Genomic DNA, 15,221 nt, shown 5'->3' on the forward strand with positions numbered 1-15,221 from the left:
GGAGCAGGGAGGTGATCATCCCCCTGTACTCAGCTCTGGTACGGCCGCACCTCGAGTACTGTGTTCAGTTTTGGGCCCCTCACTACAAGAAGGACATTGAGGCCCTGGAGTGTGTTCAGAGAAGGGCAACAAAACTGGTGAGGGGTCTGCAGCACAAGTCTTATGAGGAGCGGCTGAGGGAGCTGGGATTGTTTAGTCTGGAGAAGAGGAGGCTCAGAGGAGACCTTATTGCACTCTACCACTTCCTGAAGGGGGGTTGTGGTGAGGAGGGGGTGGGCCTCTTCTCCCTGATAAATAACAACAGGACGAGAGGGAATGGCCACAAGTTGCGCCGGGGAAGATTTAGATTAGACCTGAGGAAGCATTTCTTTTCTGAAAGAGTGGTCAGGCACTGGAATGGCCTGCCTAGGGGAGGTGGTTGAGGCACCATCCCTAGCGCTGTTCAAGAAGCGTTTAGATGAGGTGCTAAAGGATTTAATTTAGTAGTTGGGTAGAGATAGTGATAGGAGGATGGTTGGACTAGATGATCTTATAGGTCCTTTCCAACCTTATGAACTTATGAACTTATGAACTTATATTACTCCCCATAAGTCTATGAGTTGCCAGAAGGAACCAAACAATACTGCAGTGGTCCAGAGTTGTTATAAGACCATGTGCAGCATCTGGTGATGGTCTAACCGGGACTGATGACACATAAGATGGACCTGCACTGTGTGATTACATGCTTCCAGTAGATACCACCAAGCACTGGCCCAAAGAAGAGTTCGACTGATGCGCCAATCATCACTCATCTCGGATTACATCAACATGCGTTGTGACAGGCAATTATGTAAGCGTCGTGATGTATTGGGTCTCTGTATCAAGAGAAGCTCACCTTATGGTTACTTGATCAGTGGTTCATGTCGTGAAGGGGTGGAGTGTATGGGAACTGCTGAATCACAGCCTGAACCACTGATTGGTCACCTGAGGTGAGTACCGAGTCAGCCATGGGGGCACAGGTGAAGGTGATATACCTGTGTGAGTGGAAGGGGTGGAGCCTGGTTCCACCTCTCCCAAACCCCATTTAAGGGCTGACCACCACCAGGGAAGGATCTCTTCTTGGAGATCCCTCCCACGTGGAGTCCCCTGCAAGCCTTGTCATCATAAAGGTGAGCCATCTTCTCTTTTGTATTATCTGTATACTGTTTATATAGAACTACTTAAAATATACCATCCTCTATACTATCTCCTTGCGGAGTATCGTCACTGGGAGTTATTTACCTTACAGTATGGAAGGATTAGATAAATGCTGAAACTGAGTACGTGAGTCACAGTCCCTTGTACTCAATCAAGTTGTCAGTTCTGTTAGCTGCAATGTCTTAGGAAACGTTTCTTTATCATTTCAGTCCAGTCACATCAGCGAGAGTCAAGTTGCTTTCTTGTCCTTGTTCTTCTCTTTTGTAGGACCTGCCTGCCCTTCTGAGCCCTTCTGTGGTGTACAGGCTGCACCAGTGTCTCTGGTGCCCTCCTGAGCATCCAGCCAAGCTGCAGGGATCTCAGCAGCCTTGGTGGCCAGCCCCTGGGCTCATCTTGGAGGTGTTCCCAGGCTTGGCTGTGGAATGCAGAGGCAGGAAAATGGGTGACGAGTCTCGCCGGGCTGGCCCCATCTCTCAGCTCCTGCTGCCATGTGCTGGAGATGTCAGGTTCCTGAGGTCTTGGGGCAAGCTCTGGGGGTCTGTTGTCTCTAATGCCCATGGCATGGGCTCTGCATCTTGGAGAAGATTTTGGAAGAGACAGGATCCGGATCAGTCTGATCATCATTCTGCATCCACAGGATAGAAGCTGCCATCTCTGGGAAGCTGCCTGGTGCTGGCAGCCTGGTGCCTCTCCTCTCGCCGTTCTTTCATGCAGCTGCAGGTAAAAGCCCTGCACAGAGCCTGAAGTGCCCTCCTGATGACAGCTGGCATCCCGCAGTGAGCTGCTGCATGTGGTGCGGCAGTGGTACCTGTGGGGGACAGAGAGCTGTAGGCAAGGGGCAGGAACAAGGCCTGCCTGCCCCCCACACCACGGAATTTCCTTGGGAGGGTTGACCTCGATAGGTCAGGGCACATTGGTGTGGTGGAAGGCTCCTCCCTGGGATGGCTTTCTGCCTGGGGATGTACCTGGGCCATCCTCTGACGCCTCTCTGAAGTACTCGGAACTTTGCGCTCCTTCTCCAGCCTCTGCAGAAACCTGTGTGGGGAGAGCAAAACCACAGCCCTGTATGCCACTGGCTGGTGATGCTGTGGGTGCCAGAGTCCCAGGGAAGGGATCCCCTCTTCCAGTGCCCCCATCTTGAAGGTGAGGCAGGGCTTATGAAGAGGATGTCTAGCCTTGTGCATGGAGCTGGCTGCAAAGGAGACAGCACCAGGCATCTCCACACAGTGCACACTCTGGCACTGCTCCTGCCACTGCATGATTTCACACCTGGTGCAAATTGTGGGCAATTTACTCACCTCCTGCTGATAGGCTGCAGCTTCTGCTTCCTCCTTGCATGTGGTAGAATACTGCTCGGGTCTGGGATCATCAGCCACAGGGGAAGCTGATGGCCTGTTCTTTGCCTTACCAGGTGAGGAGCCAGATCTGCTTGGTGGCACTCTGATGTGGAATACTGGTATCAAAACCACAACAACTGAGTATACAAAAGAAGGTTAATGTAAAGGTTTGAAACGTTCAAACAGGAAGATGGGAAGGTCCAACTGTGACCCCAGTGGCCAAGGAGCAGAGAGGCACTGCCCACAGCAGCAAGGGAGTCCCCCACCTGCCCCTTCCTCCCCTTTCCACTGCAGGCAGACCCCCAGGAGCCCTCTGCCCGGCAGCACGTGCTGCATGTAGGGATACGTTGCTCTCACCCTGCTCCCTGCAGCTGGTGGCCCTCCTGTGGACATGGTGCATGTTGATGGCAAGTACTCGCGGAGTCCCTGTCCCAGCAGCACTGGACTTTATACTCCACACAGTCCTAAAGGGCAAATGGGACAATGGTGACCTCATAGCTCAGGCCCCTGTCTTGTTGGGAACCCCTCCACCCTGGGCAGCCTCAGGCAACCCCTTCCTCCTGCCCTCCGCTCACCTCACCAGATCGCAGTGAGCTTGGCCTGGGCCCTGCAGACTTTTATCTGCTCCTCAGATATCCTCTCATGTGCATTTAGATTTGCAGAGTCATTAAGGTTAGGAAAGACCAAAAAAGTCATCAGGTTCAACGGTCCAACCAGGTCCTGGCCCATCGGCATCTGGAAGCAGCCCCAAGATGTCATAAACTGCTGCTCCCGTGGTGGTGTTGGGACCGGCTGTTGATGTTCTGGGCCCGACATGGTACCCGGCTTTGCTCCTGGGCTGGCTCTGTCCTCCTGGACCGAACCCTGCGGTGTAAACAAGGCTGGCTCTGGGACTCTGCATCATGACATTTGAGAGGCGAGCGGCTTTGAGTCCGAGTCCTCCCTGGCTGCGTGCACTGGCTTCCATCAGCTGCTGCGGAAACCCTCAAGGACCACGGTGCTGCCCGTTGGCTGCAGCTGTGAGTGCAGCTCTCAGCACTTGGGGTGGGTGTGTGCCTGCTCCCACGACGTGTTCGGGGCTGGCTTGGGGAATCTGGGACCCGGCACTGCAGTGGAGAGTGGCTTCGTGTCCGGGCCCACCCTCCCTCCCTGGGCCGGAGGTTGTAGCCATGTGCCAGGGAGGGCCTTGAGGCCTCTGACATCCCCTGGCTGGTTAAGTCCAGGGCAGCGTTGCGGCAGTTCCGACGGTGTCCTCGGAGCTCATTGAAGCTATTCTCAACACAAGTTAAACGTGGGGAGATTCTCTCACAGTCTGTCCCATGCTGTCTGGACAGGCCGCTGCTCTCAGGCACATAGGAACCATGATCTGGACCCGATGGTGCCTGGCTGGTGGTGCTGGAAGTACTGCTCTCCAGTGCTGGGGAACCTTGGGATGGCTCCAGTCCCTGCTGGCTGGTAGTGCTGGAGTCTGTAAGGAAGGCAGGAAGGTGAGCAGGATGGAATTTCTGCCTGGGGGTGGGATCAGCTCCCAGCTCTCCAGGGTAAAGGGATGTGAGCAAGGCCGCCCTGAGCATGCCTCTTACCAGTGCCTGCTCCAGCGCAGGCATTGCACTCCCAGGTGGAGGCGCTCTCACTCAAGTTGGAGCAGCACCGATGGGTGCCCTGTGCAGCGCAGGAGCTGCAGAGCAGCAGCTCCCAGGGCCTGGGGAAAAAAATGGGTTGTGGACATGAGGACTAAGTGACCTGAGCCACGGAGTGCCTAGCACAGCTCTGCTGCTCAGTCCATGCTCCACAACACTGCGCTGAGGCTGTGATCCCATTGCAGAGCCCCAGATGGCTGCTGGGGAAACTCACCCTGCTCCCTCTGCATGCTCCCTGCCATGTGGGTAATGGCACTCACTGGCATCGCAGCGCCTGTGCCTCCCTAGTAGTGATGAATATGCATCATCATCCTCCCACCTTGGTCTCCTGTTAGAGAAGGGAGGGAACGTCATGATCACCCACTGTGATAAAACTAATCCATGGCTTCCCTCCTCCTCCACCCAATCCCCAGTTCCACCTTCCCAATGATGCTGAGGACTGGTTTAATGGCAGCAAAGGGCCAGGCCTGCCGGGGTTGTCAGTCCCTGGGCAGGCACAGCTCTTGTGTCCTCACATCTTGGGAAGTGGCTGAAAGACACCAACCTGACTGGGATTCGGATCCCCAGCATAAGCATGTTTATGAAAAAGCTGAACATGTCTTTGCAGAGGGGACAGCAGAAGCACAAATTTCCAGCACACAGGGCGTATTCCTGCAACAGAAACACAAGAAGTATGAGCATGAGCGGGAGGGACCGGGTGCTGCTGAGCTCCTGCCGTGCCCATGGGGCAAGGGGAGGGATCCTACCTGGACACAGGCCCGGTGGAACCAGGCGTGTTGGCAGCATGGGCACACCATGGTGCTGTATGAGATGCTGTCCCCCATGGGGTCCATGCACATGATGCAGGTGGTGTCCTGCGCTGGCACTGCCTCCACTGCCTGCTGTGGGCGGTGCTCCCAGCAGAAGGAGCTGTGGGAAAATGGGAGGGATGGGCAAAGTGAGAAGTACTGTGAGTAGGGCAGAGGAACACAAAGGAGCGCAGGTCCTGGCTCTGGCTCTGGCTCTGGCAGGCTGCTGGGAGCCTGGGGCCTTCCTCACTTCTTTGGCTGGTGCTGACAGCAGGGGTTGGATGCTCACAGATGAGGCCTGGCAGCCCTTACCTGTACCCATGAATGTACTGGGTGACACATTCACCCTCAGAGGCACAGGGGAGATGGAAGCTGCGGTCACATCCTGTTTCTGCACAGGTGATGGAGGCCCCCGTCTTGCCACAGACAATGCAGTGCTGGAAAGAACAGAGCAGCTCCCGTAAGCAACAGGCTCAGGGCCTATGTAGCTGGTCCTCCACTACTGGGCAGAGCCCAGAATGCAGGCATGGCTAGGTCACACTCAGCTGAGCTGCCCAGTGAACAGGCGTCATCTGCAAGAGGGGGACTTTGTCATGAAGCTGGTTGGAAAAGCTGCTTTCTTGGGAGCAGGTTAAGATTGCCAATCCTCTCCAGCCACAAAGCTCTCTGTTCCACTCAGGTCCTCACCGTTTGCTCTGCCTGCTCAATTGTGCGTATGGCATCTTCTTTGGAAATACTGAAACTCCCGTCACCTTCCTCTTGACAAAGACCATTGGCAAATAGCTGCACAAGGGGTAAGAACATGATGTTGTAAGGGCAGGAAGAATGGAACCATTGGTTGGAGGAAGATGGTAGGAGCTGCAAGGGAACTCACTGCACAATAAGTGTGGAAATAGGATCCATGTGTCTCACATTTTGGCCCAAGGATGTCTGAGACCTCATCCTCCTGGCCACAAAGCAAACATGCTGGAGAGGAGAGAGCAACAGCAGTGAGTGCCTTGAGAGCTGCCTCTGAGGGCTGTCTCAGGGGCTGTTCTGTGCCAGCCATGCCGGATGGAGGAGCAGGGCCCGAGGCAGTGGAGAGGAAGGGACACTGCAGGCCCAGGGTTGACAGCAGGCAGCCACAGCCCAACCGCGGCCCCTCTGGTCAAGGAGCAGAGGAGCCCTTGCCTGCCCCTTTCCTCCCCTCTCCACTGCAGGCAGACCCCAGCAACAATCTGCCAAATGATGGGAAGCATGTAGGTTGTAGGGATACGTTGCTCTCACCCTGCTCCCTCGAGCCAGTGGCCTCCTGTGACACCACGTGTTTAAACGGTGAGTAATTGCAGAGTCGCTGTCCCATCAGTGCTGAGCTTTCTCCTCTGCACACTCCTGTATCAAGCCTATGGGAGAAGCGGGACGAGGGTGAGAACACAGCTCAGTCCGTGGAGCAATGGGATCCCCTCCTCCCTGGACAGCCTCAGGCAGCCCTTTTCTCCAGCTGTCCACATACCTCACCAGCTTGCACTGAGCTTGGCCAGAGCCCTGCAGCCTTTTAACTGCTCCCCTCCCTGTACATCACAATGGCCACTCCCTGCCACCCTGTGTGACATCATCACACCTCACAGGGGTGAGGGGCCCTGGACAACCAAGCAGGAGGGCGGTGCAGACAGGGCAGAGTGAGGAGCCCGGTGATGGGGGCCTCCATCACCCGTGCAGAAACAGGATGTGACCGCAGCTTCCATCTCCCCTGTGCCTCTGAGGGTGAATGTGTCACCCAGTACATTCATGGGTACAGGTAAGGGCTGCCAGGCCTCATCTGTGAGCATCCAACCCCTGCTGTCAGCACCAGCCAAAGAAGTGAGGAAGGCCCCAGGTTCCCAGCAGCCTGCCAGAGCCAGAGCCAGAGCCAGGACCTGCGCTCCTTTGTGTTCCTCTGCCCTACTCACAGTACTTCTCACTTTGCCCATCCCTCCCATTTTCCCACAGCTCCTTCTGCTGGGAGCACCGCCCACAGCAGGCAGTGGAGGCAGTGCCAGCGCAGGACACCACCTGCATCATGTGCATGGACCCCATGGGGGACAGCATCTCATACAGCACCATGGTGTGCCCATGCTGCCAACACGCCTGGTTCCACCGGGCCTGTGTCCAGGTAGGATCCCTCCCCTTGCCCCATGGGCACGGCAGGAGCTCAGCAGCACCCGGTCCCTCCCGCTCATGCTCATACTTCTTGTGTTTCTGTTGCAGGAACACACTCTGTGTGCTGGAAATATGTGCTTCTGCTGTCCCCTCTGCAGAGACATGTTCAGCTTTTTCATAAACATGCTTATGCTGGGGATCCGAATCCCAGTCAGGTTGGTGTCTTTCAGCCATTTCCCAATATGTGAGGATACATGAGCTGTGCCTGTCCAGGGACTGACAACCCTGGCAGGCCTGGCCCTTTGCTGCCATTAAACCAGGCCTCAGCATCATTGGGAAGGTGGAACTGGGGATTGGGTGGAGGAGGAGGGAAGCCATGGATTAGTTTTAGCACAGTGGGTGATCTCCCTTCTCTGACAGGACTGAGCAGCAGAGCTGTGCCAGACACTCCCTGGCTCATGTCACTTAGTCCTCATGTCCACAACCCATTTGTTTCCCCAGGCCCTGGGAGCTGCTACTCTGTGTGGGATCAGCTCTGCTGTATCAGCGTGGGACAGACCATAGGAGAATCTCCCCGTGTTTACCCCGGGATGAGAATACCTTTAAATGAGCCCCAAGGACAGCATGGGAGCTGCTGTAACGCTGCCCTGGACTTGGCCAGCCAGGGGATGTCAGAGTCATCGAGGCCCTCCCCAGCACTCGGATACAACTTCCATTCCAGACAGGGTCAGTGGGCCCGGACTCGAAGCTGCTCCCCTCTCCAAGGTCAGGTTGCAGAGTCCTAGAGGACTGGCTCTGGCCCTGAAGATGCGGCAGGAGTTGGTCTAGGAGGATAGAGCCAGTCCAGGAGTGAAGCCACTCCTGGGTACCATGTCAGGCCCAGAACATCAACAGCTGGCCCGAGTGATGCCACTGAGCAGCCGTGTGCTGTCAGCAGAAAAAGAACGGACTCTGCCACTTGATGAAAGTGATAACAGTGACAGTTTATAGGAAAAAATACAACTCTTAAAAAATACAAGGCGTACTCCTGATTGGTTGCAGGTGTGAAACACGTGTAACACCTCCATAATCAACTGGTCAGTAAGGGGTAGCACAAGGCAATCATGTACCTAAGTTTCTTCTCTGATTTGTTGGCAGCAAGAAGTTTCTTACCTCACCCTAAAGTGTAACTTTTTGCTCTTCTGCTAGCACAGCTCTTTTTCTGCTTATGCATCTCTCTTTTCTTGCTGACTTTGTCAAGGACTGACCACAGTCTGTTTCACATGCACCACAGCCCTTAGGCCTTAGACGTTAGCCTATGTTCACATAATCATGTCCCCCACTAGCCAAGTATGTCTCTATAGTGTGCTGCACCCACATGCCCACCCACCCACTGGGATTCTGGTGCTGAGGGGGCTCTGCAGATGGACTCTGGTTCTATCTTTGCCCTTCTGAGGATCGCATGCTGCTCCCAGTTCCCTAACTGCCCCAAACTGCCTCTGAAATATTACAAACTCCCTCTCAAGTGCCCCTAATTGTCCCAAATTCTCCCAGAATTACCCGTAAAGTGCCCCCAGTGACCTGAAAAATCCCCCAAACTGCTCCCAATTGCTTCAAACCACCCTGAAGCCCCCACAGTCCCTGGGACTCTGCCCACATCAGGAGGGGCTTTGAGGCACCGCCATGCAGGCAGTCTCAGCGCGCGCTCCACCCGTGGGCAGCACCGGAACCAATCGCCGCCCGGCTTTCACCCATACCATGCAGAATCAAAAGTGAAAACAAAAGCTCTGCTGCAGCCCCCATTTGGGAGGGAATGGGGTCTCTGTGCCCCATGTCCCCACGTTTCCCCCTCTACCCCCACTCACCTCTCTATCCCCACACCCCCCTCACATTTTCTTGTGCAAGAAAAGCTCAGAATCAATTTTTATCAGGCAAAGATCTCGGTGAAGCAACAAAGGTTTTTTGCTTGCTATTGCAACAGCAGGCTCGTCCACCTTTGGAGAAAACACGTACTTAATCAGCGAACTGCTTCTCCTCATAGACTTTTTCTCTCATGGCAGGTAATTGCTCTCCTTTCCTCTGTTGGCTAAGCACTCCAGGCTCACAGTCTTTGCGACACATTTGCAAATCCATTTTTCCATGTGAGGTCTATCACCAACCTATTGTTTTAAGATCATTTTGTATGTTTCTATGGATACAGGAGGGCAGTATTTCTTGAAGCTGTTGTACCTGTTTTATCTTATGCCAGGCTTTCCTCAGCCTGCTCCTGTACCTTGGTCTGATCTCTCACTACTAACAAAAGCCATGCTTAAGAAAGAAGAAACCCATACCAGGACATATCTAAAGGTTAGAAAGACCCAGTTCCTGATTTATGACACCTGTTACGTTGGGCTAACAAGTATAAACCCAATTAGACATTTACATTTATTTAGCAGCCTTTCCCTTTTCAAAGAACTCGTGTATTCTTTCTCAACATTCATGTTGGATCACTGTGGGCATTGCTCAAACCCTTTGAATTAATTTCTTACCCTGCTCGGGACATCCTAACCTCCATTCTATTCTGCACCCCTCTTGTGAAAAACAACTTATGCACCTATTTTAACCTATGCAGCCATTTTGTAAGGAAGTTCTAAGTTCAGTAAGGGCCTATATCTTGCTTTTGGAAGTTTCTACTGCAAAGACACAATCTAACTCTTGCACTTGGTAGGATGACATACTCCCACAGCAGGGTCACAATGGTGCCATGGTACACCAATGATAACACCAACACTTGGCAGGATTACATCGTTGTGTGGTGCAATGATGATGGAATGAGGACCTCGAATAGTGCAAGCATCAGTATCTGGAGGAACCATATGTACTACATTAAAGATAAAGAGGGAAAATGAAGTCAAACTGTAGATGGGTTGGTTCTATCAGAACACACCAGAGAAACAATGTTTAGAGGAGGCACACACCTAACTGAGCGTACTCCTGAAGACTGGGGTCAAAAGTTTAAGAGCAATGAAGTCTAACAGCCTTCCTCCTTTGACCCCCCCCAGATGACCACCTTTTGGATGGAGACCCTCAAGGATGATTGTGCATGCTCTAATGGAAAGGATATTATGTTATTCAGGTCTAAGAAAACGCTAATGAGTTTCAGAAAATATTTAGCATATGCATGAAATTCTGGGGGAAAATACAAGTATGTATGAGCACAGCCAATAAATGTAATTTGCCGTTGTGGTTTTGATGCTGGTATTCCACATCAGAATATCATGTAGGGAGTAAGGAGTTAATTAATGCTGTGTGCAGGAGCAGCAGAGGGATGGAGCTCCATGTTGTCCGAGGAAACAGCCAGAGTCATGACATACACCTGTGAGGTAAATAACTCCTAAGGATGGTACTTCACAACAAAAAAGTATAGATGATAGTATATTTTGGGTAGTTCTATATAGATGGGATACAAATAATACAAAAGAAAAGATGGCTCACCTTCAAGATGTCAAGGCTCGCAAGGGACTCTATATAGGAGGGATCTCCAAGAAGAGATCCTTCCCTGGTGGTGGTCAGCCCTTAAATGGGGTTTGGGAGAGGTGGAGCCAGGCTCCACTCCTTCCAATCACACAGGTATATCACCTTCACCTGTGCCCCCATGGCTGACTCCGTGCTCACCCCAGGTGACCAATCAGTGGTTCAGGCTGTGCTTCAGCAGTTCCCATACACATACGTTCTTTGAAAATGTTCTTTTCGACATACGAAAATGTTCTATTGGACCAGAACTCTGAGTAAGAACTAAAGATGTGTGTTCCATCTAACAAAAATAAAAATTCCATAAACCCAGCTGAGTGCTAAGCTCTTCCTGATAACTTCCAGTTAACTCGGGTGTATGGAGTATGGTTAACAGAATGAACATTACCAGATAGAATTGTAGCCATGATGTTTTACAAATGGTAGTTAGAAAGATAATCATGATGCATTTACCTCTGTGTCAGGACCTGCGTGGTCTACTGCCTGCCTCTGTAGGGAGAATAGGTAGGTGAACAGGACCACCGTGGTCCTACCTGCACCTTCCAAGGCCATTTTATTCTATTAATGCCTGCTTTTAGGTTCTCAGGGGCAGGGAGCAGAAGATTGTTCTCATGGCCGGTCTGAGGTTTTACCTCATTATCAGTACCCGTAATTTGGATCCTAAGTGGGGAGGCCCATGTTGGGCAGACCGGGTCTGCCGTCTCTGGGTCTTTCATTCAGGTCCCGCAGGGTCTTGTGGAGTCTCTTTGTCCACCCCTGTAGGGACTGAGAGTCTGTCTTCAGGGCAGCCTTGAGAATACCATTGTAACGTTCGATAAGGCCTGCCCCCGTTGGATTATATGGCAGGTGGAATCGCCACTCAATATTATTTTCTTCTGCCCAGCGTTGTATCACTGCACCCGTGAAATTACTTCCTTGGTCACTCTCGATGACTTGCGCTGTCCCGTAGGCAGCCATCAACCTTGTGAGTGCCTTTATAGTGTATGCCTGGTTGGCTTTTGGTACTGGATAGGCCTGCATTAGCCCACTCGCGGTGTCGACACAGTTTAGGGCATATCTCGCCCCCTCAGACCGAGGGAGGGGCCCAATATAATCAACCTGACACCTCAGTAGAGGATTGTGTCCTCTAGCAAGATGGGCTGTAGTTTCAGGCAACGACCTCAGTCTTAACTTAGAGCAGGCATCACAGTCTCGGCATGCTTGAGCGATGTCCGATAGTTGTACGGGCAGTCCCCACGCTTTAGCGGCTGCCCACATGGTCTTCTGCCCAGCATGCCGCAGCTTTTGATGTAGCCAGTAAGCGATATTCTCAGATGGTGAGTTCTCAACCCATCTAACTCGGGCCAGTGTGTCGGCTTCATCATTTCCTGGTGACTGTAGGGGTTGATGACCAGAAACATGGTAGACACGCACAGTTCTGTGTTTGACTGCATTCCATATGTCTAACCACATATCTTTGCCCCAGATCGGTCGGGAGTGGATAGTCCAATCCTGGGTGGCCCACTGTGTGATCCAAAGAGTGAACCCCCGATACACAGCCCAACTATCTGTGCATATATTCAGGATACCATCACCAGGTTCTTTGGTTATAACCATCCACACCGCCCGCAGCTCTGCCCACTGGCTGCTTTGACCATCCCCCTCTTCGAACCAGATTGTGTCTGTGGCAGGATGGTACGCTACTGCTCTCCACTTATGGGTTGCCCTTGCTGGACCCATCCGTGTACCAGGCATCTTCAGGAATAGGATATTTTCCTTCCTGGATGGGACTCTTCTGTGGTGGAGCAACCAAAGTTTGTTTTGGTGCATCACTATGATACGTTACTGGGCCAAGAATCTTCTGAAGCTCTTCTTTCAACGGTGAGGAAGACAGACTATTCCTCTGACTGGAGGCGACCCATCATGCCACCGTCTGCGCCTGGGCCACCCCTGTCTTAGGAAGGTGGGTCAGATCTCTTTTACCCATCCCTGAATTGGCAGAGTGGTCTTAACTAATGACTTCAGCCATCCGGGTTATTGGCTCTACCGCTTGTAATGCGGAATAGGCAGCCAGTAACTGTTTTTCAGTCATACTATATCTTTCCTCTGCTCCATGCCAGACCCAAGAGCAAATACCAATGGGGGTCCGAACAGAACTCTGACGTTGCCACAGGCCCCAGCCAAAGCCATCTTGAGTCACGTGAACATCCAATTCAGCTGGGAGGGTAGGATCAAATATACCCAATGCCCGGGCTTGTTTAACCGCCTGTTTCGCCTGTTGGAAAGCATCCTGTTCTGTTCTCCCCCAATCCCATAATTGGCCCTTTTTTGTGAGTCTATACAAAGGTCTCAGTGGCTGCGCTAGATGATGTATAAAGGAACGCCAGTATCCCAATATACCTAGGAATTCCTGCAGCTGCTTTGGTGCTGTAGGGACTGGGAATTCCCGAACCTTATCTACAATGGCACTGGGTAGCACTTTGGTCTTTCCTGACCAGACTAACCCCAGAAATTTTACAGTCAGTCCTGGACCTTGCTCCTTTTGAGGATTGATAGCCCATCCTCTTTCACTTAGGTAGGCAGTTAATGAATCTGCCGCCTCCCCTGCTGCTTCCAGTGAGTTGGATGTTAACAGGAGATCATCAGTATAGTGGTATAGGTTTATGTTACTAAGTTTCCTCCAATTAGCCAGGTCATGCTCCACCAAAATATGACAATATGTTAGTGAATGCATGTACCCCTGTGGCAGGACCTGAAAGGTCCACTGCCTGCCTCCCCACATAAATGCAAATTGATCTTGTGATTCTTTAGTAATAGGTATACTAAAAAACGCATTTGCCAAATCCAGGACACAGTAATAGGTTTTGATTTCCCTACTGAGTGTGTCCATTAAGGAGGCAATATTGGGTACGGCCGCATGGATGGGCGGCGTGACCTTATTCAGTTCCCTATAATCTACTCTCATTCTCCATGTTCCATCCGACTTCCGTACTGGCCATATGGGGGAATTGTATGGGCTGTGTGCAGGTGTTATAATATCTACTTTTTCTAGTTCCTGCACCGTCTTTGATATTTCTTCTTGCCCCCCCCCGGGAGTCTGTACTGTCTTACATTAGTAATCCGGCGTGGTTTCGGCAAACCACGGATTTTCGGATTTTCGCATGGCCCCTCAATATTGTCTGTATCGCCCGGATACTAATGTACCTCTGCCGTAGTCTGAACTCTCCCACAGTTGTCTGGAGAGCCAGACCCCATAAAATGTCTATGCCCAAAATGTATTCTGGGATTGGGGCAATCGACACTTTATACTCCCAGGGTGGGAGACACCCAGCTCCCAATTTCAACCATGTTTGGGTGACTGGAATGGTCTGTCCCCCAAACCCACCAATCATCACTCTATTGCCCTAGAACTTTTTGGATCTCCATATATAGTTGACGTTTACCAGTGACCACTAGAGCCATCATCTTTTGAACATTTGTCTCTGACCAAAATATTGCTAATTCTACATAGGGCCTCCGGTCACATCTGGAGGCCCTAAGGGGAACAATGTCCTTTGTTACTCCATGAATTTTGCTAGATCCAGGTCTTTTGCCACAGGTGGCTCAGGCATTGTAGCCCGCAACACCTGCGGATGTCTTTTCCTTCTGTTCAGTACTATAAAATTGGCCAACTGGGCTGCCTGTTGGACGATAGCCTCTGAAGCCACCAGCTGGTTCAGTATGGAGACCAACGTCCCATAAAGGTGGGAAGGGGCCTGCTGCAGTATTAGGTCTCGCGTAGCTACCATAAACTTTTCCGTATCAGGGTTTTCAAACAAACATATCTGAATTGGTTGGGCTGTGGCTGCTTGCCAGTACCACTGGGCCTGCAGTGCCCCTTCCCCTGCATGTCTGCAGGTGGAAATCAATGGATTCCATGATAACTCTACAATAGTTATAGTGTGAAGACCCTTTACTCTGAACATACACTGTATATAGAGTCAACTCCTGGGACAACCAACATTGCATTGGGCCAAATCAGCCAAGTGGCTACTTCTGATTCGTTGCTTCGCTCTTCCTTGTTCCTTCTCATTTGTCCTACTTCTTTTCACCTTTCCAGACTCCATGATCCCATCTGCTCTATCGATGAATGTCTCCTGACCTTCATCTGAACCCAGTTGCCACATCTTCTATTATAGTCCTACATAGTCTTCTAATCCTCATCAATTCCCCCTTTGTTTTTGTACTAACATTGTTACATTGGAAGCTTTTGTTATCATATTATTTAACAGCAACCCAAGGAGTAATCCTGAGGATAACAATAAGAATTATGAACAGCAGTAAGCCATGAACAATCAAATCCTTTGACCATCCCATGATAGTGTACTGATCTAAACAGCTATCTAACCTTGTATCCACGATAGATAATCTTTTTGTTATCTGTCCTGTGCTATTACATGCTCAAATTACCTTGGTATCATTCAGTATCGGAACAGTATCATTACGTATGTAGCCTTCTAATATCCCAAAATTACATATTGTATACCCATTAGGCAGGTTCGTAATGGGCCTCCTGGCATAGTCATAGAGAGGCAGAAGGAATCTGGGTCAGTACCCCAAGGTTTTGACGTGGTTGGATTTTCCATGGGCCTGCTGTGATGGACACAATCAGGAATCTGATGAGTAGGGTCTGACATGGCGTCCTGGAGCCACAG

The 15,221-nt window shown here is 51.4% G+C and overlaps 1 protein-coding gene across 1 annotated transcript; it reads right to left on the reverse strand.

The window, feature by feature from the left end:
• Window positions 1–3,268: 3,268 nt before the first annotated feature.
• On the reverse strand, window positions 3,269–5,989 carry LOC136047144 (PHD finger protein 7-like). The gene is made up of 8 exons (XM_065734194.1): window positions 5,816–5,989; window positions 5,629–5,724; window positions 5,254–5,378; window positions 4,900–5,062; window positions 4,698–4,804; window positions 4,368–4,481; window positions 4,097–4,215; window positions 3,269–3,981 (listed from the first exon to the last, which is right to left on the reverse strand). The coding sequence occupies exons 1-8, from the start codon at window positions 5,987–5,989 to the stop codon at window positions 3,269–3,271; spliced, it is 1,611 nt and encodes a 536-aa protein (XP_065590266.1).
• Between the last annotated feature and the right edge of the window lie 9,232 nt (window positions 5,990–15,221).

The sequence above is a fragment of the Cyrtonyx montezumae genome, unplaced genomic scaffold (assembly GCF_038088225.1).
Source record: "Cyrtonyx montezumae isolate F1298 unplaced genomic scaffold, pur_monq_1.0 scaffold_17, whole genome shotgun sequence".
Classification (NCBI taxonomy): domain Eukaryota; kingdom Metazoa; phylum Chordata; class Aves; order Galliformes; family Odontophoridae; genus Cyrtonyx; species Cyrtonyx montezumae.

Coding starts and splice junctions, on each gene's coding strand:
- LOC136047144 (XM_065734194.1), bottom strand. CDS start 5,989: ATGGCTGGCACAGAACAGCCCCTGAGACAGCCCTCAGAGGCAGCTCTC. Junction 5,063..5,253: donor CAGTACATTCATGGGTACAG/GTAAGGGCTGCC, acceptor ATTTTCCCACAG/CTCCTTCTGCTGGGAGCACC. Junction 3,982..4,096: donor CTGCGCTGGAGCAGGCACTG/GTAAGAGGCATG, acceptor CCTTCCTTACAG/ACTCCAGCACTACCAGCCAG.